The 24,604-nt window shown below is 53.8% G+C and overlaps 1 protein-coding gene across 1 annotated transcript; it reads left to right on the top strand.

The window, feature by feature from the left end:
* Window positions 1-22,510, top strand: WNT9B (Wnt family member 9B). The gene is made up of 4 exons (XM_059669824.1): window positions 1-144; window positions 16,613-16,869; window positions 17,416-17,681; window positions 18,474-22,510. Exons 1-4 carry the CDS (start codon window positions 65-67, stop codon window positions 18,945-18,947), a joined length of 1,077 nt encoding a protein of 358 aa, XP_059525807.1. The 5' UTR covers window positions 1-64; the 3' UTR covers window positions 18,948-22,510.
* Window positions 22,511-24,604: the final 2,094 nt, after the last annotated feature.

Genomic DNA, 24,604 nt, shown 5'->3' with positions numbered 1-24,604 from the left:
GGCGCCGGTGCAGCGAGCGCGGAGCGGCGCTGGGAGATGCGCCTGGGCGCGCGCCGCCGGCACCATGCGCCCCGCGCCCGCGCTGGCCCTGGCCGCGCTCTGCCTGCTGGCGCTGCCCGCCGCCGCCGCCGCCGCCTACTTCGGGTCAGTGTCCGCCGAACCCCCGGCCGCGCCCCCGCCCTCCTGCCTGCCCTTCCTCCGGCCGCCGCAGGGCCCGCTTTCCCGTCCCGCTGCGCCCGGCCCAGGCTGGATCTCGAACTCAGACCTCACTCTGGCGGCGCCCAGACCCACCTCCCGGTCGGGGGTCGCGCCACCAATGAGTCTCTCGCTTCCTGGGCTCAGACCCCATTGCCCCTTCTGGAGTCCCGCGCCTGGGTCCCCTTCGCAGGCGCTCTTCCCACCTTCCCTGTCCCAGACCTCATCTCGCTCCCTCCGCGCGATCTCGGACCCTGGCCCAGTGCGTCCAGGTGCCTGTCGGCGCTCTGATGCCCGCTCCGGTTCTCACTCGGGCCCCGTCTCCCCATCGTGGGCTCCGTCTAGCCACCGTCTTTGCCTCGGGCTCCCTCTCCACTCTCTGCCTTTGACCCACGGAGCGGAGACCTCGAGGCCGGGTGGAGGGGCGCGGGGGGGGCGGGAGGGGGGTCCTGTCGCGGAGGCCCGGGGAAGGCATCGCACGGGTCCGAGAAGAGCGGAGGAAACGGGGGACCGGGAGGAGTGTCCGCTGCAGACCCGAGAGGGAACTGTCAGCTGGGGAGATCCGACCAAAACTCAGACAGAGCGTCGGGTGAATTCTCCGGAGAATGACGGAGGGCGCGGGGCGGGTTGGGGGTGTTTGCACAGCGCCACTTTCAGGGCAATGGATTGTAGCCCCTTCTCTGGCGCTGGATTGCAGGCACTTGGGGTGGGAGCCGGGGTCGTGGGTGTGAGGCCCTGCCCTGCCCTCCACCCAAAGCCTGCTCCGACCGCGTGCCGTCTGTTACTTTGACTCGCGCCACTTTTTATGATCTTCACTCCAAGGTGAGGTCTACAGTCTGACTAGGAGGGCAAGGAAACACCAAACAAGTGACCTGCAGAGATTGCTCTGAAGGGCCTTCCAGGGAGGGGCGAGTAAGTGTCTGAGATGTCCTCACAGGCTGGAGTAAGGACTCGGGGCTGATTTCCAGGTCATGACCTCTGGTTAAAACACTCCTGGGCTGTGGGCAATGGCTTCTTTTTAAAATAGATGGAAGGGACAAGGGATTGTCAGCTCAAACCCTAGCTCCAGGCTCAGCTGCTGCTGACGTGGGAAGACCACTCACTTAGTCTTTAGGGCTACAATGACCCCTTTTACAAAGAAGGGGATGATGGTATGACGGAGCCTCTAGTCTAGACCCACTCCAAGAGCAGTGCACAAACATGTTTTTTTCTGATGATTTCAGGCTTGAAGGCACTTATTGCCTCAGCAGGCAGGATATAATGGGTAGGGAACAGATTTGGGGTTCAGTTCCCAACTTTGCTACTTGCTAGCTGTGTGTTCTTGACCAAATCACTTAACCTCTCTGTGCCTTGGTTTCTCATCTGTAAAATGAGGATAATAGTTCCTATTTCATATGAAGATTGTATGAGTTAGTACATGTGAAGCAAGCAGGACATGTCTAACACATAGTATATGCTCAACTAATGCCGATGCCGATGATGATGATGATATCCCAGCTCTGACAAGGGTTTCTGAGCCGAAATGGAGAGGAAGCCTGGACCATTCTGGCTGGTGTGGTAGGAAAGCAGAGGAGTTTGAAACAGTGCATGGGATTAGAGTTTGAGGACTGAGCACGGCCACAGCCTTGGAAATGCGAGGGGCGATGATTCAGGCTGGGTTAAGGGTGAGAGGGGTGCTGTGAGTATTGGAGCCACCTCTTCCAGGTTGTGAGCCTGGCTGGGCAGAGCTGGCAATGTACATTTAAGCCGCCACCACCACGTCTGGGGAGTAGGACAAACACTAAGAGAATAAGCTAAAACTGGGCCTCGCGCTGTTATGTGTTTGGTCTCATAGAGCCTGAGTTCTCCCTGGGGAAGCCCTGTTGCTCACCAGTCAGGCCAGGGTTCCCAGCTTCCCATCAGAATTTGCTCTCTGGGAGGAATGTGTATCAGTCATCCACACTGTAGTGAGAATGTGAGGCAATGTGCTTGTCTCTTCTCCAGGTCACTTGCTTTTGAAGTCTCATTTCTGATTATAAGGTGAAGTGCTTTGGCATCTTGATAAAAGAACATTCAAACATCAGGAGAGCCAGTGAAGCCAATCTTTTTGGGATCATCAAAATCCTAGAATCATAGACTTAAGAGTTGGACGTGGCCCCCAAAGGATCTCTGGTCCAACTCCCTGTTTCAAGCAGGTCATGTATTACTAGCCCCATTTTTGAGATGAAACGACCATCCTTCCCAAACCACAGTAAGCTGGCAGCTGCTGCTACGGCTTCTGCATGAACCTGGAGCCTAATTCTGTTGATGGTAATCTATAATAATAAAAGCGTAATATGCTAATTAGACCAGACAGCCAAACGACCTTCCAGATGAAGCCGGGGCTGCAAGGGAAGCCTGGGTCCTGGGTCCTGGGTGCCAGAGGGAAGCTGGTGCCGCCAGCTGGGGGAAGGAAGGCCTACTCTTGCACGAATTTCGTGCATCGGGCCTCTAGTAAGAACATAATAACTAGTATCACAGCTTACAAATAGGGTGCCCCCCTCCCCTGTTTAGTTAATTCTGTCCAACTCTCGTGGGTGCAGTGGAACGGGTGAGACCACAGCATTCTCCCCTGTCCTCCATAATGAGACAGGATGCACTGAGCTCTGCTGGTGTGTCAGGTGGGCTCTCAAAGGATGGCCCGTTGATGGTGGGATGGGAGGTAGACCTGAAGTCAGGAGCCCAGGTTTGCCCTATTTCTGGACCATTCTCTGTGTTGTCTGTGGTCAAGTCATTTGCTCCAGGATCCTTAGCACCTGGAGGTAGTAAGGTTTCCTAACAGGCTGGTCCTCGCCCGGAGTCTAGGATTATTCAGCAGCTCATGTTTTGGTGTGAGAATTCTGCAAGTATTAACTGATGTGATGTTTTACAAATGAACATGCATTGCATATGTGATGAGCTGGACCCATGACAGGCCGTGTCATCCAATCCAGTTATTAAGTCAGACCAATGGCTTTGTAACTAGAAATCGTTCCTTCGGATGCAACTTTTAAAATCATAGTTGACTTCCGTGGTTATTTTTAAATGTATGACCTCTGTGCTTATTGGGTTTCTTTCCTCTCTGGAGATGGTACAGAGAAGTTTATGAAAAGCACAGCTAGACCTGAGTTAGAATCCAGATCATGCCTCTTGCTAACTGTGTGACTTTAAGCAAATGTCTTAACTTTGCTGAGTTTGGGTGATGATAACAGCCATCCTAAAGGCTGGTGTGAGGCTGAATTGAGCCAATGAATGAAAGATAGGTTATAGTAAGGATGTACTGAGCACCTACTAAGTGCTCAGTACAGTGCTTAGTACTCTTGGTGGTTGCTGGGGCTCTAGCCATCTTCTTGGGTTATGGGGACGTCATCATTGTAAGGAAGCAAAACACAACCTTAACTCCCCTCCTCCCCCCAATCAACATTACAGACAATAAAATGCACGTGTTCTAAATGCACAGTTTGGGTTTAACAAACGTCTGTCCCCATGTAACCACCACCACAATTCCATTTCCTTCATCCCAAAGGATCCCCTGTGCTTCTTTGCAGTCAACCCTCCCCCACCAGCCCCAAGCCACCACTTCTCTACTTTCTGTCATTATACATTAGTCTTGCCCACTGTAGAAGTTCATATAAATGGAATCATATGGTATATAGCTTCTGCTGTATGCATTCTTTTGCTCAAAATAATGTCTTGAGAGTCATCCATGTTGTTGCATATATCAGTAGCACATTCCTTTTTTGCTGAATAGTATTTCATTGTATGGATGTTCCTCAATTTGTTTATTCACTCACCTGTTGATAGACATTTGGTTTTTTTTCCAGTTTGGAACTATTCCAAATAAAGTTGCTATGTACATGTCTTTTTGTGGACATGTGTTTTTATTTCTCTTGGATAAACATCTAAGACCGGATTGTTGGATCACATGATACGTATGTGTTTAACTTTATAAGAAACAGTCAACTAGTATTCCAGAGTGGTTGTACCGTTTCACACAGTAATGTGTGAGAATTTCAAGTATTCCATATTCTTGTCAGCTACTGTCAGTCTTCATTTTGGCCATTTTAGTGGGCATGTCTTGGTATCTTGCTGTGGTTTTAATTTGCGTTTTTCCATTGATGAATGCTGTGTTGAATATTTTTTATGTGACCATTGGTCATTTGAATATCTATTTCATTGACTTATTTGCTTTTTTATTGTTGAGCTGTAAGGGTTTTTATTACTTTGGGTACAAGTCCTTTGTCAGAAACTATTGGCAATATTTTATCCCTGTCTGTGGCTTGCCCTTTCATTTTCTTATTGGTATCTTATGAAGAACAGAAGTTTTTAATTTTGATGAAGTAAAATTTTTCAACATGTTCTTGTACAGTTTGTGCTTTTTTGGTATCCTGTCCAAGAAACCTCTGCCACCAGGGGTTGTGAAGATTTCCCTCCTGTGTTTTTTTCTAGAAGCTTTATAGGTTTAGCTTTTGCACTTAGGTCCATGATTCTTTTTTGAGTTACTTTGTGTGTGTGGTGTGAGGTAAGGTTTGAAGTTCATTGTTTTTTCACGTGGATAGCCACTTGTTCCAGCACCATTTGTTAAAAAGATGATCCTTTCTCCATTGTCATCTTTGTTGCAAATTGATTGAGCCAATAGATGAGGGCCTATTTCTGGACTCTCTTTTCCATTCCACTAATTTATATGCTTATCCTTGTGCCAATACCACACAGTCTTGCTTACTGTAGCTGTTAAGTAAGTCTTGAAACCAAGGACGATAAATTGTCTGTCATTTTTTTCCCCCAAAACTGTTTTGGCTACTCTAGGTTCTTTATATTTCCACATACATTTTAGTGTAAACTTGTCAATATCTACAGAAAAGCCTGCTGGGATCTTGATTAGAATTGCAATGAATCTATAAATCAATTTATAGGAGATTGGCATTTAAACAATAGTGAGTCTCCTGATTTATAAACAGGCCATCTCTCTCTATTTAGGGCTTTTACATTTTAAAGTGTTTTGTAATTTTCAGTGTACAGGTCTTTTAGAAAAAATCCATTAAGTGTTTTATATATTTGGATGGTATTTATTTTTAATCAGAAAACATTTTTAGGAATTAATTGGGTACTGAGAAAACCAGGGTCGAAGGGAAGAAAGGGTAAAATAAATTTTACTGCTTTGGGGTAGCGGATTGGAAGCCAAACATCACTGATAAGAATCATTGTGTTTAGGAAAGGAATTCAGCCAGGCTTGTTACCCCCCGCCCCTAAGAGTTGGGCTCTCAAGTTGGGTTTAGGGTGAAACCAGCCTCCTCAGTGGATGGTGGTGAAGTTTCTGAGGCTGTGGAGTGGGAAAAGGAGGGGAGGGAAGCAGGTCAGGGGGACTCCTGGAGTGGCATCTCCCAAGTAAGAGAGGTCCTGGTACCTTTAGGCTTATGTGCTCAGGTAGACGTTGGACTCAAAAGGAGGCGGGCCAGGTACTGTGAGGGGACACCACCTTGGCTTCAGCCCGAGTAGGATTGGAGGCAGCCCAAGGTCCTAGTCTTGGAGTCACACAAGTTGAGTTCAAATCCTTCATCCAGCTCCTTGCGAAAGTGTGGCCCAGGCAAGTCATTTAGCTATTCTGAGCTCAGTTTTCCCATCTATAAAATGGGTTCATCCTTACCTCATGGGGTTGTTGTGAGGGTTAAATAAGTGCATATAAAAGTGCTGAAATGCTATCTGTGTATAAGGAGTCTGAGAAATGTCATGATCTGTCTTAGAGCATCCAAGTTAAGGAGCATCTTTAGTGACATTTGCTCCTTCCTCTCTTCGTTTTTAGCCCATTGTATAATTGTACCCAGTCATTGTATAAGTGGAATCCTTCTGTGGTCAGCACTTTATGTGCATATCATCTCATTTAACCATTGTGACAGCCTAGGAGGTAGGTACTGACACAATTATCTTTATTTGCAGGCGAGTGGGGGAAAGTTCAGAGAGACCAAGTGCCTTGCCCAAAGCCACACAGCTAGTGGCTGGGAGCACCAAGATTTAAATTCTACTCTTCAGAATCCAGAGCCAACCGAGTCATTTCTGCCTCATACTCCTGTTGAGCCCCAGCTGAGGCCTGCCTCTGTCTGGCCAGCTCAGGCCCTCTGAGACCCAACCTTTCACTTGGCTTCTATCATAGGCATCTCTTGTACTTCCTCTCCCCCTCTCTCTCAATTTTTAGAGATGGGAGAGAGAGAGAAATGTCATCAAATGCCTGCTTCCTGCACATCCCCTGCCAGGGATTGAGCCCACAACCCGGGCATGCACCCCATCCGGGAATCGAACCTATGACTTCTTAGTTCCTGGGTTGATGCTCAACTGCTGAGCCACACTGGCTGGGCTGTACTTCATGTCTTAAACTCTTAATTTGTTACCCAATTCTTCATGTGCTCATGTCTCCAATTCATGCATAGCTCTCTCTCTTTTTTTTTTTTAAATGTTTTTTTTTTAATTGATTTTTTACAGAGAGGAAGGGAGAGGGATAGAGAGTTAGGAACATCGATGAGAGAGAAACATCCATCAGCTGCCTCCTGCACACCTCCTACTGGGGATGTGCCTGCAACCAAGGTACATGCCCTTGACTGGAATCGAACCTGGGACCTTTCAGTCCGCAGGCCGACGCTCTATCCACTGAGCCAAACTGGTTTGGCCATGCATAGCTCTCTTTAAGCAGAGGTCTTGGGGCCCTGCTGTTGTCTGAGTCCCCCCCCCCTCTGCCCCTCCTGCAGGCCTTAGCTTTGCTCCTGGTCTGCAGTGAATGCCTGGGTGGGCAGTCACCTCTCCCTTTCCCTGGTCCTTCCTCTCCCCCAGAACCCTCCTCTCTACCTCATCACATTTGTTCTTTCATCTGCTCACACTTGGCTCTCTGGAGCACACATTGCTTTGCCAGGATCTGGCCTGTATCTGGAAGGAGCTAAAAGCCAGGCAGAGAGCAGAGACTTGCCTGATTAGACACCAGAGTCAGCCCCACGTGGCCTACCATGGGGATCCAGTGGCAGCCGAGATGCGCTTGGGGGTAGGGCAGTGGCCTCAAGGCCAGACCCCTCACTGGAGAGGTGAAGACTAAGGAGGGAAGGGGGGCTGAAGAGTCTTAAAGAGCCAGGAAATACTTAGACCCCCATGTTCAGTCAGCGCTGGAATTTCCAAGGAAACTGGTTTTAGGACAAGAGCAGAGAAGGTCTGCTCTCTTGACAGTTACAATCCCTTTGCGGCCAGATGCGCCTCCGAATTGAAGACTTTTCAGATTTTAGAAAGGTGATATAATGCATACATCATGTATAACATGACATCCCCAGCAAGGTCTAGGCCAGCACCCATCATCAGACACTTCATCTTTGCAGAGAAGCATCTACGTGTTGGGATAAATCAAGACCGTAAATATTCTCACTTTGGTTCAGGTCAGGTCTCTGCCACGTGAGTTCCTCCCAACTGTGCAAACACTCGGCAGTTTTCAGAGCTGTCTGGAGTTTGGAATTGTGGGTAAAGGCTTGTGAACCTACCGCAAACTTTCAGCACGTGTCACCACCAGAGGCTGTGCAAGCTGAGTGTTAAAGAAAGACTTGGGCCAAGTTCTTGGCTGGCCCTCACTGGGTATCAAAGGGAGGTTCGGGCTGCCCTGAGCACAGTTTGCCCCCACAGGGGCTGAGGGGGCTGGAGGACTCAGGGTCTGACTGACCACAGCCAGGTGGCCCTGAGCGCTGGCACCGGGGAGAGCACGCACAAGTGATCACAGTCTCAGGGCCAGGGAGGGCGTGGTTACAGGCGGGCTCCTTCAGAGCCATGCCCACCCAGAGTCTGCCAGGTTGGGCTTGGGAGCCAGACAGCAGGAAGGCCAGGAAGTAGGGTTGGGAGAGGCTGAGGGAGAGCCTAGAGCTACACTCTAGGGGTTGGACATCTGTGGGATTTATGCAGCCAGCAGGTGTCTGAGGAACACTTGCTTAGAATGGAAGACCTGGGCTGGGGACAGGAGGACCTCAGGAGAAAAGAAACTATGATCTTTGCCAAGGAGCTTACAGGCTACTAGGAGACACTGACTGTGTGGCCCTGAGGAGGGAGAAAACAGTGCCAACCTCACAAAACTAATGCTACTATATCTGCAAAATTGGAAGATGGGGAAGGGGATGGGTAAAGTGGAACGGGGCTGACAAGTAAGGAGGTCTTCCTGGAAGAGATGGACAAGCATCATAGCATGTTAGAGCTGGACGGGCCCTCTGTGTCCCTTTTCTCATTCTCTGCATTGTTGGAAAGGGCAGTGGCTATAAAAGGATACAGGGCCTTTGCTGGTTTTCTCAGTGGATAGAGCATCAGCCTGTGGCCTGAGGGGTCCCGGGTTCGATTCTGGACAAGGGCACGATTCTAGTAGGGGGTATGCAGGAGGCAGCAGATCAATCATTCTCTCTCATCATTGATGTTTTTCTCCCTCTCCCTTCCTCTCTGAAATCAATAATATGTATGTATATGTATGTGTGTGTGTATATATATGTATACATATATATTTAAAATACATACATACATACATACATACATACATACATAAATAGGTATAGGGGATCCACGAGGGGTTTTGGACTGAAAGGCATCCAGGTAGGAGGTACAGCATGAGGAAAGGCATGGAGGTTGGACTGAGAGCCATGGCTGGAGAGCAAGGAGGAGACTGGCCTGGCCTGAGGAGCCGCGCCCTGTGCTGCAGCCTGGGCTCGCTGTGAGGCCAGCATGGTCCAAGGTGGGACGTTATTGTGGTCCTGCTCTGGAGGCCCCCGCTCTGTTCCCGAGGGAGCATCCCCTTGGGCTGTCCTGGACCACAGCCGAGGAGGTCCCTCCTATTTCTGGAGCTGAGAGGAGGGGCATGGGCCATCTCTGGGACCTGAGGGAGGACAAATGAAGTCTGCAGCACGGGACATCTCTGCCTAGAGCATCTGCAAATAATGGAACTGTCCTTGTCACAGAGTGAGCACATGAGCCATTCCCTAGGGGCCTGGCTCTCCCAGGACCCACAGCCCAGCCGGAGCCTGCCTGTCCACGGGGAAAGGTGGCCACTCAAGAGCACGCCACACTAGTTATAGTTGGTCGGTCAACTTACCATGATTCCTAAGTTGGCCAGAGTCGCCCAGTCCAGGAGCCAGCATCCCGTGGTTGGGGCAGAGCTGGATGGGGTGCTGCTTGCCATGAGGAGAGGCAGCCTCAGCAACTGCTCGCCTTTCCCTGCCGTCCCCACTCCACGCCTCCTACTCCGCTCCTCTCCTGGGCCAGGGTTGGGCCTCTGGACCAAAGAACCTTGGGAAGCGTGTCTTTAGGGCTCCTGGCCTCCCTTTTCTCTACTCCCCCCCCTCCTTGCCCCAGGCCCCCAGTTTCCGTCTTCACAATCCCAGAGGCTCTCCTCTGACCATTTTTCTTTCTAGCAAAGTATGTGCTCGGCTCTAGCATCATATCGGACTCGCTTGCTTTAGTGTGAATAAGCAGGCTGCTTCTCTCAAGTCAGAAGCTCTGTTTCTGACTTTTGGCTGAAAGAAGAGTCAGTGTTAGACCAGGGTGAAGTAGCCTTTTAAACAAAGGGACCTTCTCTCCCTTGGGCTGCCAGGGGCCAGAGGAGTCCTGCCCAGGTTTCCTTCCCTTCAAACCTACCTGTCTTGTACTCCCATCATCCTAGGCATTTGCTGTGGTGGTGTCTGATTTTGATTACCTGAAGCTTTACATTGAAACTGAAAGCGGAGACCACCGGATGGCTTGATAGAAACAGTTAGGAGACCTGGGGCATAGTCCTAGCCCTGCCACCAACTCAGTGGGTCACCTTGGACAATCTTACAAGGATTCTCAAGGCACCAGGCAGTTCAAAGCAGACACTTGGCAAACCTCTTGCCCTCCTCCTTCCCCCCAGAAGCCTCTGAGATACCCCCAGGAGCCATCATGGCAAAACCTTGGGACAGGGTGATCTTGCAGGGTTTATTCAGCCCTAAAAGATAATAATTCAAATGGTGTACATTTGGACCCAGCCAGGGACCTGGGGGAGATGTAGAGGCGCGGGATGTCTCTCTGCACAGGAGTGACTTTGGGGACCCTCTGTGCCACCTGATCCATGCATGTGATGAAGGCTTCCTCCCCTCAGCTTCAGCCTGAGCCTGAGTGGAGAGGGAGGGAGACGGGAGGGAGGAAGGAGGGACCATTTCCTTCCCAGATGTTGCACTTGTTACGCTGTGAATACTGGAGATCGTTGAGATGCAAGTCATGTTTGCTGCGTGGGCTGCTTGCTGCCCACTTAGCTCACGAGCACGTCTCCCCGATGCCAGCCTCAGCGGGCAGCCCAGTCTGCGGAAACAGGAAGCAGAGCTGTTCTTGGAGAGACAAAGCCCACAGCTGGGACCGGCTCTTTCCCTCTAAGCCAGGGATTGGGCGGGGCGGGGGTGGGGGGGAGGCTCTGGTGGGCTCCTGGGGGGAGGTGGTGACGAGATGCAGTCCTCAAGGTGGGTTCTGAGGTTGAGAGCTGGGGGGCAAAGAAAGGCTGGACCCAGGAGGGGCTGGGGGACCCCGACAAGAAAGTAGTGAAGGTCCTTGTTTATTTCAGTCTTCTGTGGGTAAACCTGGCATGAAGCTGATGCTCAATAAAATCCTCCATCTTGATTTTAAATGAGTGGGTGAGTGAAAGGAGCGAGTGGGGGTGAAGCTAGGACATGTGACGGCTGAATTGGCCAGGCTGCTCATCAAGGACTTCTTCCTGGGCGAGGCGTGAGGGGACGCTGACTCCAGGAGAGGGGGCAGGAGCCTGAGGATGGAGGGAAGGATGTGCTGCCCAGGGCAGCTGAGGGCAGGAAGAGGGGAGAGAAGCCTGGGGCGGGTGTTGAGGGGCCCCCTCTCTGAAGGACTGTTTGCTCAGAACCATGGATGCTCTCTTCCTGGGCTAGTCACCGCCCTCACTAACTCTCCCCTTCTGGGAAGAGGTGAGTAATGGAGAGCGAGCACGGAGGGGAGTAACAAGTTGGAGGGAGGGAGGGAGGGAGAGAGAGAGAGAGAGAGAGAGAGAGAGAGAGAGAGAGAGAGAGAGGGAGTCTCCAGTGAGGGCTGGGAAAGTGGGCTGAGATGTTTGAGATGAAAGCACAAAAGGAGCACTTACCATGTAAACGGCCCTGCAGCGGAAGCCTGTTATCAGAGCATCTAATGGGGTTTGTAGGGCCAAGGCCAATGCTCCAGGCAGGGCAAGGCTTTCCTGGTTCCCAGGCAGCTGCCTGCAGTTGGCATGGGCCCTGGTGCCAGGCACAGCTCCTGGCCCCTCCAGCTAAGGGTCCAGACATGCTGGCATGACCTGGTGCCCTGGAAACCACCAGCCTTGTCCTGTGCCAACCCCCACTTACCCACCACATCCTGGGGGTGGCCTCCTCTGGACCCATCAGACCCTCTCAAGCAGAAACAAGTGTGGAGGGGGGAGTGGAAAAGCAGAGCCTGGGGCACCCTCAGGTGATGGGGAGTGTTTCCCACCTGCCAGGTCTGGGAGCTTCCTCCTGCCTCCCCCCAGCCCCCCACCCCACCTCCCACTACAGGCAGGACGGAGACTGGCCGCGGTCAGGCTCTCACCCAGATGATCTGGGCCCCTGAGCAGCTACTGATCGCTCCTCGGGGAGCTGGGCTGCTTCGAAACTTCCTTCTCCCTCCCCTGCCCCTTCTCCGGGGCCTCAGGAGAGCCTGGGCACTCTTGCAAATTCAGCTATGTTTTCTCTAGACTGTGAGCTCCTTGAGGGCAGGAGGGGGTCCCAGCACCCAGCACATAGTAGGTACTTAAGAAGGACACTTACCTGGAGCTTATTATGTGCCAGGCAGTGTTCTAAGAGCGTTACAATGGGAACTCATTTCACCCCAAGGCAGCCCTGTGAGGCAGGCACGGTGAGACCTGCATTTTACAGATGAAACACAGAGAGGTGGCGTCCCTTTTCCAAGGTGGCACGACTAGTAAGAGGTGGAGGTGGGATTTGAATTCAAGCCGTCCGGCCCCGGTCATGCTCTCGCACTAGTCACCGTGTACCTGTTAGATGGAACGGCTCAAGGTGCGAGCGGATGTCCTCATGGTCACCAGCCAGTGAGGGCAGACCTGGGACCCAACTGCCCAGATCAGAACTGCCTTGGGGGCCTGAGGTCCTTGGGTCCCCACACTCCAGCAGTGATGGGTGATTGTTCCAGGATGAACCCCACTTCTTGTCAGGGGTTTGATGGCTCCTGAGTCCTGCTGACGGTAAACCAAAGCAGTCTCCTGGGAAGCCATCCCCAAAGCCTGGAGAGCCTTCTTTTGCTAACTTCAAGGTCATCCCAGATGGGGCTGCTTCAGCCAAAACTGTGGGAGGCCTTGGGGAATGTGAAAGGAGGGAGAGGTGTCAAGGGCCAGGAGTGGACAGAAGAGATATCTGGGTTGGAGGGTGGGGTGGGGGAGAATGTGAGATGGAGTCCTGAGGGGCACCCTTGTCTTTTCCCACTCTATGGGGAGACGAGGTGGTCAGGGAAGTGTCTGGTGATGGTCTGGAGTCAAAGCCAGATGCATCTCATTGTATGGGAGTGGGGGTTTCTTGTCTTATTATTAACCTAAGAGTCATGGGCCAAGGGGGCAGAGGATATAGGCTGGGGCCCAAGAAGGGAGGAGAATGGAGATGGTCACGTGTACTTTATTAATGGGAGAGGCGAATCTGGAAATCAGCCTGTGGAAGCTGGACTGGATGCAGGAATGGGGGAGACCAGCTGGGCCAAAGAAGGTGCAACCAATGAGGTCCCAGGAGGCTCAGGAGCACGAGTCAGGCAGGGAAGCCTGGGAGCTCAGCCCAGAAGAGCCATGAGCAAATTTGCAAATTCTTCGTCCTCTGCTCTTTGGTTCAGAACGCTGGTCACTTGTTTGGCTGACAGTCTGGCCTCACCGAGGAGCAGTGTTTTTATTAGAGCCCCAGATTTGTCTGGATTTATTAGACTAACGAAGGGCACTTGATCTTCTCCAGTTTACTCCCTTGGGGCTTAACTAATATGTGGGCCGTTGAGATTTTTGCAGAGGGGCCTGGTGTGTGGGGTTCTCGGGCCTGGGGTGCCAGAGAATGTGGCTTCTTTAAGGGAAGAGGATTTTGTCCACTGACCCGGAACAGACCGGAACCTGCACCACCTAGAATTCTTCCGAGACCCAGGCAGAAGCCTTCCCTAGCGGACGCCCTGGGACGGGCACGTGGAGAAGAGTTCACAAGCACCGTTTAAGGAGATGCCTTCCGGTGTTTTCTAAATTTGATGTCAGGGCCCTATTTCTTCAAAGGAAATATGATCTCAAACCGCAACATGGAAAACAAATAAGGGGAAAACTGGGTCCCAGAAGGGCTCCCAGCTGTCCTCCTTCTAGGCCCTGAGGGGCAGTGCCCGGGAGCCTTCTCTGAGGGCAGCCCTGGGCAGCCCAAGGCCCAGTGTGGCCTGAGGTCCCTGTGCGGGTGGCTGCCTTTCCCCACCATTAATCGCTACTTAGTGTCATTACCGCTAATAAAATTAACCGACTTCATACTGGACTCCTGGGCCATCAATCACAGGGTCTATTACATGAAATTAAAAAAAACACACACACACAAACAAAATAAAACATGTGCCTGTGGATGGGGAAAGGGTGCGGAGCCTGGCTCACAGGTGCAGCCTGGGGCACGCTGGTTCTCCACAGCTGGCATAAGGACCCGGTCAGGGGTGGCAGGCACCCTTGGTTAGACAAACCAACTCCAAGTCTTGACACTGTACTATAGGTAGGAGCGTCTCAAGCAAGAACACAGCTGACCCCAGGAAGACCCTGCTCCCCCAATTTTCTCTCTCACTCTCTTGATGTATTAGCTCATTCTCTCTTTAGACCAGCTTCCTTTTCTTTTTTCTCACCTGAGTTACAGGCCCATTCACCAAAAAAGAGAGAGAAAGCAACTGTATGCTCTCATAATTCAAATTCCAAATTCCCAGAGAAAGGACTGATTGGCCCAGCTTAGGTCATGTGACCCTCATTGGTTCAATCAACAGGCCAGAGCAGCAAGGCAGCCAACCCATGTAGAGGGCCACCAGGGTGCAGGACTCTTTTGAACTAGTAGAACCGTTTCACCGAGAGCCTCTGGGGAGGGTAAGGTGCACTCTAATCCTAAGCCCCACCTTGCTACTGATCTGCTGGGCGACTCAGCCCAGTCACTACCTCTTCAGGTGTCTACATAGTAATTTAAAGGGCTTAGTAATAAAGACTCACAAAGTGGTAGATATATCATCTCATATAACATAATATACTTGTAATGATACGACAATAATAGCTATTATTCTTAAAATGGCATTTGAGACAGGCCTTAAAGGACGTGCAACACTGTTGATCAAAATCCCTATCATCCCCTGCTTGTTCTGCTATCTGTCAATCAGCTGCTACAAGGAAAGTACCAATTTCTGAAACATGGGCACTGTCCCTGGTGTGGAGAGGACATTTGAGGGGCTGCATGGCTGCTGCCCCTTTGCTCCCTGCAGCCCCCCAGTGGCTCTCCACCCTGGAAGCCAGTCAGGGTGGGGCCTCCTCAGCTTCTGCTGTGGACCAGCCAAGGGTCAAGCTCCAAGGGTTTCCTGCCAGGCTGCAGGGAGGGGTTTGGGTGTAGACCTGGTGGACTGGAAATTTACCCATTTGCCCCCAGATTAATGATTAACGGGTCCCTGCCCTCACCCTGTCTGGGAGGGGAACCCAGGCCAGGCTGGGCCAGGAGGAGCCTGATAGCATCTGTCTCTGCTCGGAGGTTTCAGAGATATGCTCCATGCTGGGTTGGCTGCACCTGATGGGTTTGGAATCTACAGGCACTTTCTGGGGGCACCTGGGGCCTGGCCAGGACCGGCACCCACCCAGACAAGGAGGGCATGGCATCTAGCCAGATGTCCTGGCTGGGGCAGGTGGCTCCAAACAGGAGAACTGTGCCCTTGTGTGCATGGGACATGGGCCTTTCTGACCCCTCAGGGCTTGGCCAGGGCTTGCCTTAGAGCAGGAATGACCAGTGCCACGTTCAAGCAGGAGCTTTGAAAGCCATCATGTGGTCCTACCTTGGCTCTTTCACCTTGACCATGAGGCCAGCATGTTCCAGAAAGGGGCTACGTCCTCCAGCCTGCATCTGGGATGATATAGTTTCCACCCTCGCAGAGGGCCACCAGGGTATGGGACAGGGAATTTTTGAACTAGTAGAACCATTTCACAGCGAACCCCTGGGGAGGGTGAGGTGAGCTCTAATCCTAGTCCCCACCTTGCTGCTGATCTACTGGGCGACTCGGGCGGGCCCGTCACTGCCTCTTCAAAAAGCCTTTGTTTCCTTATCTGGACAAAGGGAAGACTCTGCCCGAGTTAAGACAGTCAAGCATCTTGCAAGAGGAAAGGATTCTGAGAAACTCTAGCCTGTCCCAGGCACTGTGGTTGGTACTTTTCATGTAATCCCCCCAGCACCCCCAGGAGGTAGAGAGGATCGCTGTTCCCATTTCCAGAGGAGAAGACCAAGCCTTCAAGGTTATACAGCTAGGAAGTGGCAGGCAGGCTTAGAACTTGGCAGCCGGATTCCAGAACCCACGAACTTCAGATATTGTAGAACGAGAAGTCGGGGGCTGATGGCCTAATGGAAATTCAGCTCCTTCACCTTCACTCACCCATCTGTCAGTCTGTCTATCTACCCACCATCCCATCCCTCCTTCCCTTCCCTCCCTCCTTCTTTCTTTCCTTCCACCCATTCTTCCATCCACGTGAATATTCCCCAAGTATTTCTTATAACAGGCACTGAGTGGCCAGATGGTTGAAGATCTATCTGGGAACAAGTTAGGTTGGCGTGGGATTACTTGGGCAGTGACATATGTAAGGGAGAAAGGGCTGTGGGGCGAATGGCTGGGTGTCTGTTCACTGTCTACAGCACTCGGCCTCCCCCCGCCCCGCCTTGGAATGAAAGTGGCCCTCGCCTCTGGACAGCAGCCAGTGCTGCATGCAGTATTTCCCAAACTTCCCTGATCACTGAGGCTGCCCAGGGGTGTGGCAAATATACAGATTCCCCAGGCCCCACTCCAGACCAACAGAAGCAGAATTGCTAAGTGTGGATCCTGGAAACCTGGGTTTTAAGGACCCTGGGTGATGGTTCTGATTGGGCAAGTTTGGGAAATTGGGTGGGTAAGAAGGGCAGAGACTTTGGCATCTAGAAAACACGCTTGGGGTCCTGTACTGGCCCTTGTTAGAAGCACCTTGGTTTCCTACTCTGCAAAAAGGGAATATAACCCCATGGGGCTGGCCTCCCTCCCAGAAATAACGAACCCCTCCAAGAAGGCCCCTTCCCCTCACCTGCCCACGTCCTCAAGAACTGGCATCTTTAGTTCCCTCCCCGACCCCCACTCCGCCGCCCCATCGGGACTCCCAAGGGTCACAGGTCTCCCTTCTCGCCCTCTCTAGCCTGACTGGACGGGAGGTCCTGACGCCCTTCCCCGGGCTGGGCACCGCGGTGGCCCCAGCTCAGGGCGGGGCCCACCTGAAGCAGTGCGACCTGCTGAAGCTGTCCCGCCGGCAGAAGCAGCTCTGTCGGCGGGAACCTGGCCTGGCTGAGACCTTGCAGGATGCTGCCCACCTCAGCCTGCTCGAGTGCCAGTTCCAATTTAGGCACGAGCGCTGGAATTGCAGCCTGGAGGGGAGGATGGGCCTGCTCAAGAGAGGTAGGGAGGAGGGCAGAGAGGAGGGCTGGGGCAGGAGGGCTGGGACAGGGAGGGCTGGGGCAGGAGGGCAGAGAGGAGGAGGGCTGGGGGCAGGAGGGCTGGGAGGGGGAGGGCTGGAGCCGGAGGGCTGGCGGGGGGAGTCTGCCCTTCCCACACCCCTGGCCCCTGTGCTCAGGCCACAGTGCCCTTGCGAATCCAGCACAGTCCTGAGGGAGCCGAGTCCTGGATTAATGAGGCCCATTCATGGGGGCGTGTTTCAGAAGTGGGTTAGTCCGACTTGTTCACACATGGACTTGGAGTCAGGGGCAGTGGTTCAGGCCCAACGTTGTCCCTCACCAGGTGCCTAAGTCACTTCTCTTTGCACCTCGGTGTTTTCACCTGTCCCCCTGACCTGCCGCCGGGGGAGTCTGGGCATATCCCCACCGTGAACTGGAAAGTCCCATCTTAAATAGCAACTCGCAGCCGGAGCCGAAGGGCGGGTGGCAGGGCGGCGGCCCGAGCTGCGTCCTCGGGTTCACATGCCCCTCCTCCTGCTCCCCGGCCCAGGTTTCAAGGAGACGGCCTTCCTGTACGCGGTGTCCTCGGCCGCCCTCACCCACACTCTGGCCCGGGCCTGCAGCGCCGGGCGCATGGAGCGCTGCACCTGCGACGACTCTCCGGGCCTGGAGAGCAGGCAGGCCTGGCAGTGGGGCGTGTGTGGCGACAACCTCAAGTACAGCACCAAGTTCCTGAGCAACTTCCTGGGGCCCAAGAGAGGAAGCAAAGACCTGCGGGCACGGGCAGACGCCCACAACACCAACGTGGGCATCAAGGTGAGCAGGTTCCTGGTGGCCCCGAGCCCTTCCAGCCGGAGCGCGAGGTCCGCAGGAGGTCCTCCCCCATCTGCCCCCAGCACACACTCAGGCTGGGCACCTCTTTCCTGCAGCCAGCATCCCTTGGGCAATGACTTTGGCCCGTGACCGGGAAACAGGGAAGGGTCCTGGGGGTCACAGCGCCGGGCCAGGGGTGGGAGCCAGGGTTGGGACAGGCCATGGTGAGGCAGGAGCATGTTTGGAAAGGGGTCTCCATTCCAAGGACTAGCCTTCCTGGAGATCTTAGCAGCCAACAGAGTTAGAAACAAGTGAGAAAGCTTTGATCTGGTGCAACCCCCACTCCTCCTCCAATTTTACACACGGGAAGAGGAGGAGGCCCAGACGAGGGAAGGAACTTGGCTGAGGTCACATAGCGAGAGGACTAGGGGGTGAAGGGTCCCGGTCTATGGGGCTGGGAAGGCTGGGGGAGGCGGGGCTCCAACGCTTTAGGAAACCGAGTTCTGCACCCTCATCACTGAGTCGTGCGACCCACGGCTGCTGTATTCAGTTGTGCACGCCGTCCATGCCACAAGGACTCTGGCCCAGGGACGGGGCTGCGGCTGAGGTCCAGCCCACACTGCTCTCACCACGGCGTGCGTGTTAGCACAGGACGCTTCTGCCAGGGGAAGAGGAGCCTCGGGCCGGTTTGCACACAGGTGCCACCTGGCTTACGTTCCCATCTTCCTGCCACTCCCCCGCCGGCGCTGGCACCCCGGGCCCCTGACCCCGCCTCCATTCTGCCTCTCCTCGCAGGCCGTGAAGAGTGGCCTCAGGACCACGTGTAAGTGCCACGGCGTGTCGGGCTCCTGCGCTGTGCGCACCTGCTGGAAGCAGCTCTCCCCATTCCGAGAGACGGGCCAGGTGCTGAAGCTGCGCTACGACTCGGCGGTCAAGGTGTCCAGTGCCACCAACGAGGCCTTGGGCCGCCTGGAGCTGTGGGCACCCGCCAGGCTGGGCAGTGCCACCAAGGGCCTGGCCCCCCGGCCTGGGGACCTGGTCTACATGGAGGACTCACCCAGCTTCTGCCGGCCCAGCAAGTACTCCCCTGGCACGGCAGGCCGAGTGTGCTCCCGGGAAGCCAGCTGCAGCAGCCTGTGCTGCGGGCGGGGCTATGACACCCAGAGCCGCCTGGTGGCCCTCTCCTGCCACTGCCAGGTGCAGTGGTGCTGCTACGTGGAGTGCCAGCAGTGCGTGCAGGAGGAGCTCGTGTACACCTGTAAGCACTAGGTCTGTTGCCCAGTGTGCCAGCCGGGCACTGCCAGGACCTCCCTCAGTGCCCAGCGCCCAGCTGCCCAGCTGGCCCCTCGGGGCAGATACTCCTGCATGCATGCGCTCATCGACGTGCGTGCCAGGCACACGTACTCCTCTCACCATCGCGCCTGGCAGCCTCCCCCTCCCTCAACACTCGGCCGTGAGAGGCGCAGGCTCCACCCTGAACCCCGGGGTCCCCAGTCTTTTTTGAGGACTTGGAGCAGGAAGGCGGAGTGGGAAAGATGTGGAAGGAAACGAGAGAGACCAGGAGGAGGGCAGGCCGAGGTGTCAGAGGGGACGGAAGAAATCTCCTGCCGTCTCCGTTCCTAGGATAAGCGGCCTGGAGCCGGGAAGATGCAGGGAGTTGAGCGTCTGCATGAAGAAGGCACAGGGTGGCAGTGTCCGCTGGAAGCCAAGGCTGGAGCCTGGCGGGGATGGGTCAGTCCCTCCCGTGGGCCCTGCTCAGGTCTCAGCGAACCCAGGGACCACAAACCATCACTGCCTAGAGAGGAGGGACAAGGCAGGGGATGGGAGCTGTCGGTTTGGAGAAAAGAAAGCTTTCTGGGCTTGCGTGGACCAAGTCAGATACTGCGTCCTTGATTATGTTTTTAAAATCTGCCTGTGCTGAGGCCTCTTTCTTGTCTTGAGAGCTGTTACCCGAACCCACCCAGCCCTGCTCAGCAAGAGCACCAGTGGGTGCAAGACCCAGAGGGAGCGCAGTCCCCGGGGTGGGGCTCTGATAGCGCATCGAGGCTGCACAGGGAGACAGTGGACCCTCCCAGTTTTCTCTGGGACACAGAACCTTTAGTCCCAGCCCAGGAGAGGGTGACAGCCCCCTGGTGCCAGGCAGGGATGTGGTGCCAGGCAAGCTCAGTGTCTCAGCTTCCCCTTGAGCTGGCTTTGGTCCCCATGGCTGGGGTCCCCCTGTGCTGTGAGGCCCCAACACAGTTGACATTTGTGACACAGAAGAGTTGGCTTATGCGTCCTGATTCTGGTTACATTTCTACTCTTACGGCTACTCATCTACTTAAGGTTTTTGCCCTGGGGCGGGATAGGGACATGAAAGTCTTTGCTAAGCCTGGTTTCTTGGGGGGGCCCTTTATTTACTAATGGGCCCTCTGCCTAAAAAACGGAAGTAACTTTGCTGATTTCCTCCAACCCTTTGGACATTTTCAGTGATACCTACCAAGGCCCTGTGTGGGAGGAGGAGAGAGAGGCTGGCACACACACACACACACACACACACACACACACACACACACATGCGTGCACACACACACGCCTGCACACGCACATGCCGCTTAGACCTGCCAGGCTGAGGGTTCTCACTGAGCAGCACACAACCCTCTGGTTCAGGACCAAGACCTCGCAGGGATCACTGCTGGAGGCTGTGCTTCCCCAGAGCAGGGCTCGGTGCCAGACGGGAGGAAGTGACCTCCTCTGGGATGCCCTTGGCCACTCTGCTGGCCCGGCCGCGCCCTCTGTCAGCTTCCTTTCTCCCTGAACCCAGAGTTGCTGACCCTCCACTGAAACAGGAAACTTCAGAGTCAGCTGAATGCTCAGAAACGCCATGCGAGCCCCAGGAAGGAGCCCCGGGGTGAGACCTCCGAGGGTGAGACGCGCTGCCTCTCTTCAGTGGCTCGGGCCGCCTGCAGGCTGCTGGAAGGATCTCTGGCCCCAGAGGCTCTGATGAGACCCCTTTCTGGACTGACCACTGACCCAAGCAGCTGGCCCACACCTGGCAGAAAGAGCAAAAAGGAGAGAGGGCTGGTTTTCTCGTTTCTTCCACACGCCCACTGCCTGGAGACGCTCTGCCAGCCCCGTCCATCTTGCTCCTCTGAGACCCAACTCTGCCCCCACGCTGGCTCAGCCCGAGGCCTGCAGCGGCAGGAAGAGGAGCATGATCCCCCAACACGCCATCTGCACCCCAGCTCCAAGGCCAGCAGTGCCGGGGGTGCAGGAGGATAAAGGGCAGACTCTGAGGGACCAAGGCCATGGCTGGCCACCAACACAGACAACCCAGGCCAAGGGCCTGGATGCAGGCTCTGAGGGCCCCTCAGCCTATGGGGTCATCTCCCTCCGGCCCTTTCTTCTCTTTTATGGCTCCCACCCTTTCCCTTCCAGTTGCCCCCAAAGGTCCACCTCAGTCCTGCTGGGACCCTGGGGACCAGTTACCACTAACCCCTCATTCTATAGAGCTTTAAGGGAATCACTCACAGGGTATTTGTTGTCTACCTCACATATATAGACTTTAGGGCAAAAAGAGAATAATTTATATAGCTAAGATATATGAGAAAATATTTATGTTATTTATATAGTTTCTATATTCTATGGGCAGCACCTGTGGCATGACTCCCCCCCACACCCCCCCTTTCTGCATGAGCCCTAGTGGCTCGATCCTGATCCTCCTTGCGAAGTCTGGAACTTCTCTGCTCTTCTGGTCCCAGGCCCCCTCTTCTGCTCTGGCATCGCTGTCCTGCTCCTAATAATAATGACAACAAGGATGACCACACCTTGAATCTGTAAAGCACTTTCAATCTTCAGAAAACCTTTGTCCCCATAATCTCACCTGCTTTCCCCATTATTCCTGTGAGGTCGGTGGGACCACGTCACTGTGCCCATTATACAGATGTGGCCCAGGATGGGAAGGCTGTGCTCAAAGTCTCACCGAAGAGGGCCCTTCAATGAATATTGACTGAACTCCTCTTGGGCCAGGCACTGTGCGGGCTGACTTATCGCCTGGATACGCCCTGAGCCCAAGGACCCAAGGCCGCGGCTGCTTCCCTGGCGGGGGGTGGCATGGGCCATTTGGATCAGGACAGCACTTCCGCGTTTTTCCAAATGGATTCCTGTGTCTCGGGGGCCAGGACTGCCCAAGGAGGCTGGAGAGACAAGGACTCAATGGGGGTCACTCCAAGGGCTCCACCATCGGGCCCCCCTCCTCCTGCCCAGGCTGCCCCAGAGGGTTGGGCGACTTCGCAGGGCTCCTCCCAGCCAGAGATGGGTTTGTTTGCTTTTATTTGTGTTTTTATTTAAAAAAATGAATTGTTTTCCATTGGATTTCTGGCTTCTCCTGTAAAATCAGCTGCACCTGTAGACTGGGCCTGCAGTGCCACCTGGCCACAGTCCGCTAGAGAGGGGGAGCCCTAAGAGACAGAAGGCACGGGGCTCCCCAGTTTGCCAAGTACCAGCCGCCTCAGCCCACTTTACTTACGGATTTTCCACCTGGACCTCATGGGCACATCATGTCCATCCCCTGGTGCAGACACACCCGGCGTCCCTCGTGTCCTCCGCTGCCCGGCAGACAGAGCGACAGACCTGTGCCAACCCTGACGGTTATTTCTTGCTTTCCAGAGGTGTTTTGTTTTTCTCAACAACCGTGAACTTCAAATGCTTTTTGTCTTAGCACATTTAGGATTGCCGTGGAGCTGTCATGGATTGAGCACCTTGTTCTGCCCATCCATGCAATCAGCAATTGCTTAGGGAGTTCCTACTGGGCGCCCGCGACGTCCCTGCCTTGTGGGGCTGACACTCTAGTGGAGGGGAGGGGAACAATAAACCAATGAACTACATGTCAGCTTCTATACCCATTTTGTCTCGATTTATTGCAATCACCTTACACACTGGGCACAACCCCCACGATCTGATGGTTAAGGAAATGGAGGTGGTGAGACGGAAAAGCTCCCAAATGCCACTAGTAAGCAGTGGTGTCAGAATTGAACCGCAGAACCTCCAAAGTGTGTATTCCCTCCTCTCTCCACCGGCTGTCCCCCTCAGATGTAGGTATTTCAGGGGTGGATCACCCCCCTTTTATGGATTCTGGTAACCTGAGGCCCCGAGGAAGGGGGCAACCCATCCAAGGTTGCATGCCATGTCAGATCAGGCTGGAGCCTGGCCCCCTCCCAGACAGGATAAATATTTCTAGAGCCCTCTTTTCATGGCCAGCAATGCAGGTTTGGGTGGGGGCAAAATAAGGCAAAGCCAGAACCTTCAGGACTTACGATTGGTTAGGAGAAATGAGAGGGATGACTGTGCATTTGTTTGGGTCATTTGTGTGTCAGCCCAAGAGTCCCTCCTCTGGCCACACTGCCTTCCCAGGATGCTTTGGGAAATGCAGGTCCTCAACCAGCCACTGCTCCTGGGGGGTCTGATGGGACAAGAGGCACTGCCTGGCCCCCACTCTCCAGCCCCGCTGGGATCCACAGGGGTCCCCAGGGAGGGAGGCAGAGGGAGGTCCATAGCCCAACCCCGAGGGCACCGACAGTTCCACCAGCACGGCTGTACTCGTGGACTCTTCCTGCCCAGTGCTCCCCGGCCTGGAGTGGAGACAGGTGTGTCCACTCACAGCAGGTTCCGGGGCACCGAGGGAGTTCCCGCACGAGCCTCACAGGAAGGGCATCCTCTTCCCTTTGCAGACAGGGAAACCGAGGCACACAACGGTTAAGGGACTCACTGAAGGCCACATAGCTAGGAAGCCCGCCCAGGTCTTTGCCTCCAGATCTGTGTATGTTCTTTCTACTCTACATAACTTTCTGCCACCCCCAACCCGCAGTGGAGGAGGCTGAAAGTTACCTAGAGTAGGAAGGTCCTTCGCTGCTCTTGTCCATAAACTGGTTCCCAGTCAAACCCTCTGGCCTCTCCACCCTTAGCTGCTCGGTGCTCCGCTCTTCCTGGGGATCGATCAGTGCTTTCCGAGACAATCGCTAGGTGGGTACTTACCCATGGGAACCCCCCCTTTAAAAGTACTTAGCCACATTTGCTCGCTCTGCCTGCATGTATTTTCTTGAGCCATTTATGCGAACATTGCAGACACCAAGACACGTAAATCTGTCCCCATATATCTCCTAAGAAAAGAACATTCTCCAAAAGAGCCACAAGGCCATCATCACATCCAAGAAATCTGACATTGACACAATAGTAACTACTACACAGTCCTTACTCAGACTTCCCCATTGTCCCTCCAAATGTCCTTTTAAGTTTTTTCCTGATTCAGGATCCACTAAGAATCAGGCATTGCATTTTGTTGTCATGTCTCTCTAGCCCCCTGTAATCACGAACATTCGCCCCGCCTTCTTTGTGTTCATGACATTGCCATTTTTGAATTGTTCCGGCTGGATGTCTTGCAGAATGTTACTCAGTGGAGATGTGTCTGATTGGGTCCTGATGATTAAATTCTGGTTAAACACTTCGGCAAGACGTTTACTTGGGCGATGGGTGTCCTTCTCTGTGCATGTGGTCAGGAGCCGTGGGCTGCCGGTTGTCAACATCACCGGTGATGTTGGATTTCACCACTCGGTTAACATGGTTTCTGCCAGATCTCTCTGAGGAAAAGTTGCCTTTTCCCCTTTGTGGTTCAGGTGATGTATGACTCATCTATGGAGTGATGCTCTGAGACTGGGAATATCATGCGGCCCAATCACATTTTACCCAATAGTTTCATTCTCCATCGGTGATCCTTGCCCAAATCGATTACAAATGGTGATTTTTCCAATTCTGTCATTCCTATTTTTAGGTGGCATTCTTCCATAAGAAGAGATTTCCCTTCTCCCTTACCCACATGGTATTTCTTTTAATCCTCACAATCTGCAGGGTAAGAACTGTTATCCCATTTTACAGAGGAGAAAACTGAGGTT

Source organism: Myotis daubentonii, chromosome 16, assembly GCF_963259705.1.
Source record: "Myotis daubentonii chromosome 16, mMyoDau2.1, whole genome shotgun sequence".
NCBI classification, from domain to species: Eukaryota; Metazoa; Chordata; class Mammalia; order Chiroptera; family Vespertilionidae; genus Myotis; species Myotis daubentonii.
Note: the sequence above shows the minus strand (reverse complement) of the source record. Positions and strands in the feature narration are given on the sequence as shown.

What these genes read in the sequence shown, in the direction of transcription:
- WNT9B (XM_059669824.1), top strand. Translation starts at nt 65, where the DNA reads ATGCGCCCCGCGCCCGCGCTGGCCCTGGCCGCGCTCTGCCTGCTGGCG. An exon ending in GATGGGCCTGCTCAAGAGAG is followed by an intron (nt 16,870 to 17,415) that starts GTAGGGAGGAGG and finishes TCCCCGGCCCAG; the next exon opens with GTTTCAAGGAGACGGCCTTC. An exon ending in ACACCAACGTGGGCATCAAG is followed by an intron (nt 17,682 to 18,473) that starts GTGAGCAGGTTC and finishes CTCTCCTCGCAG; the next exon opens with GCCGTGAAGAGTGGCCTCAG.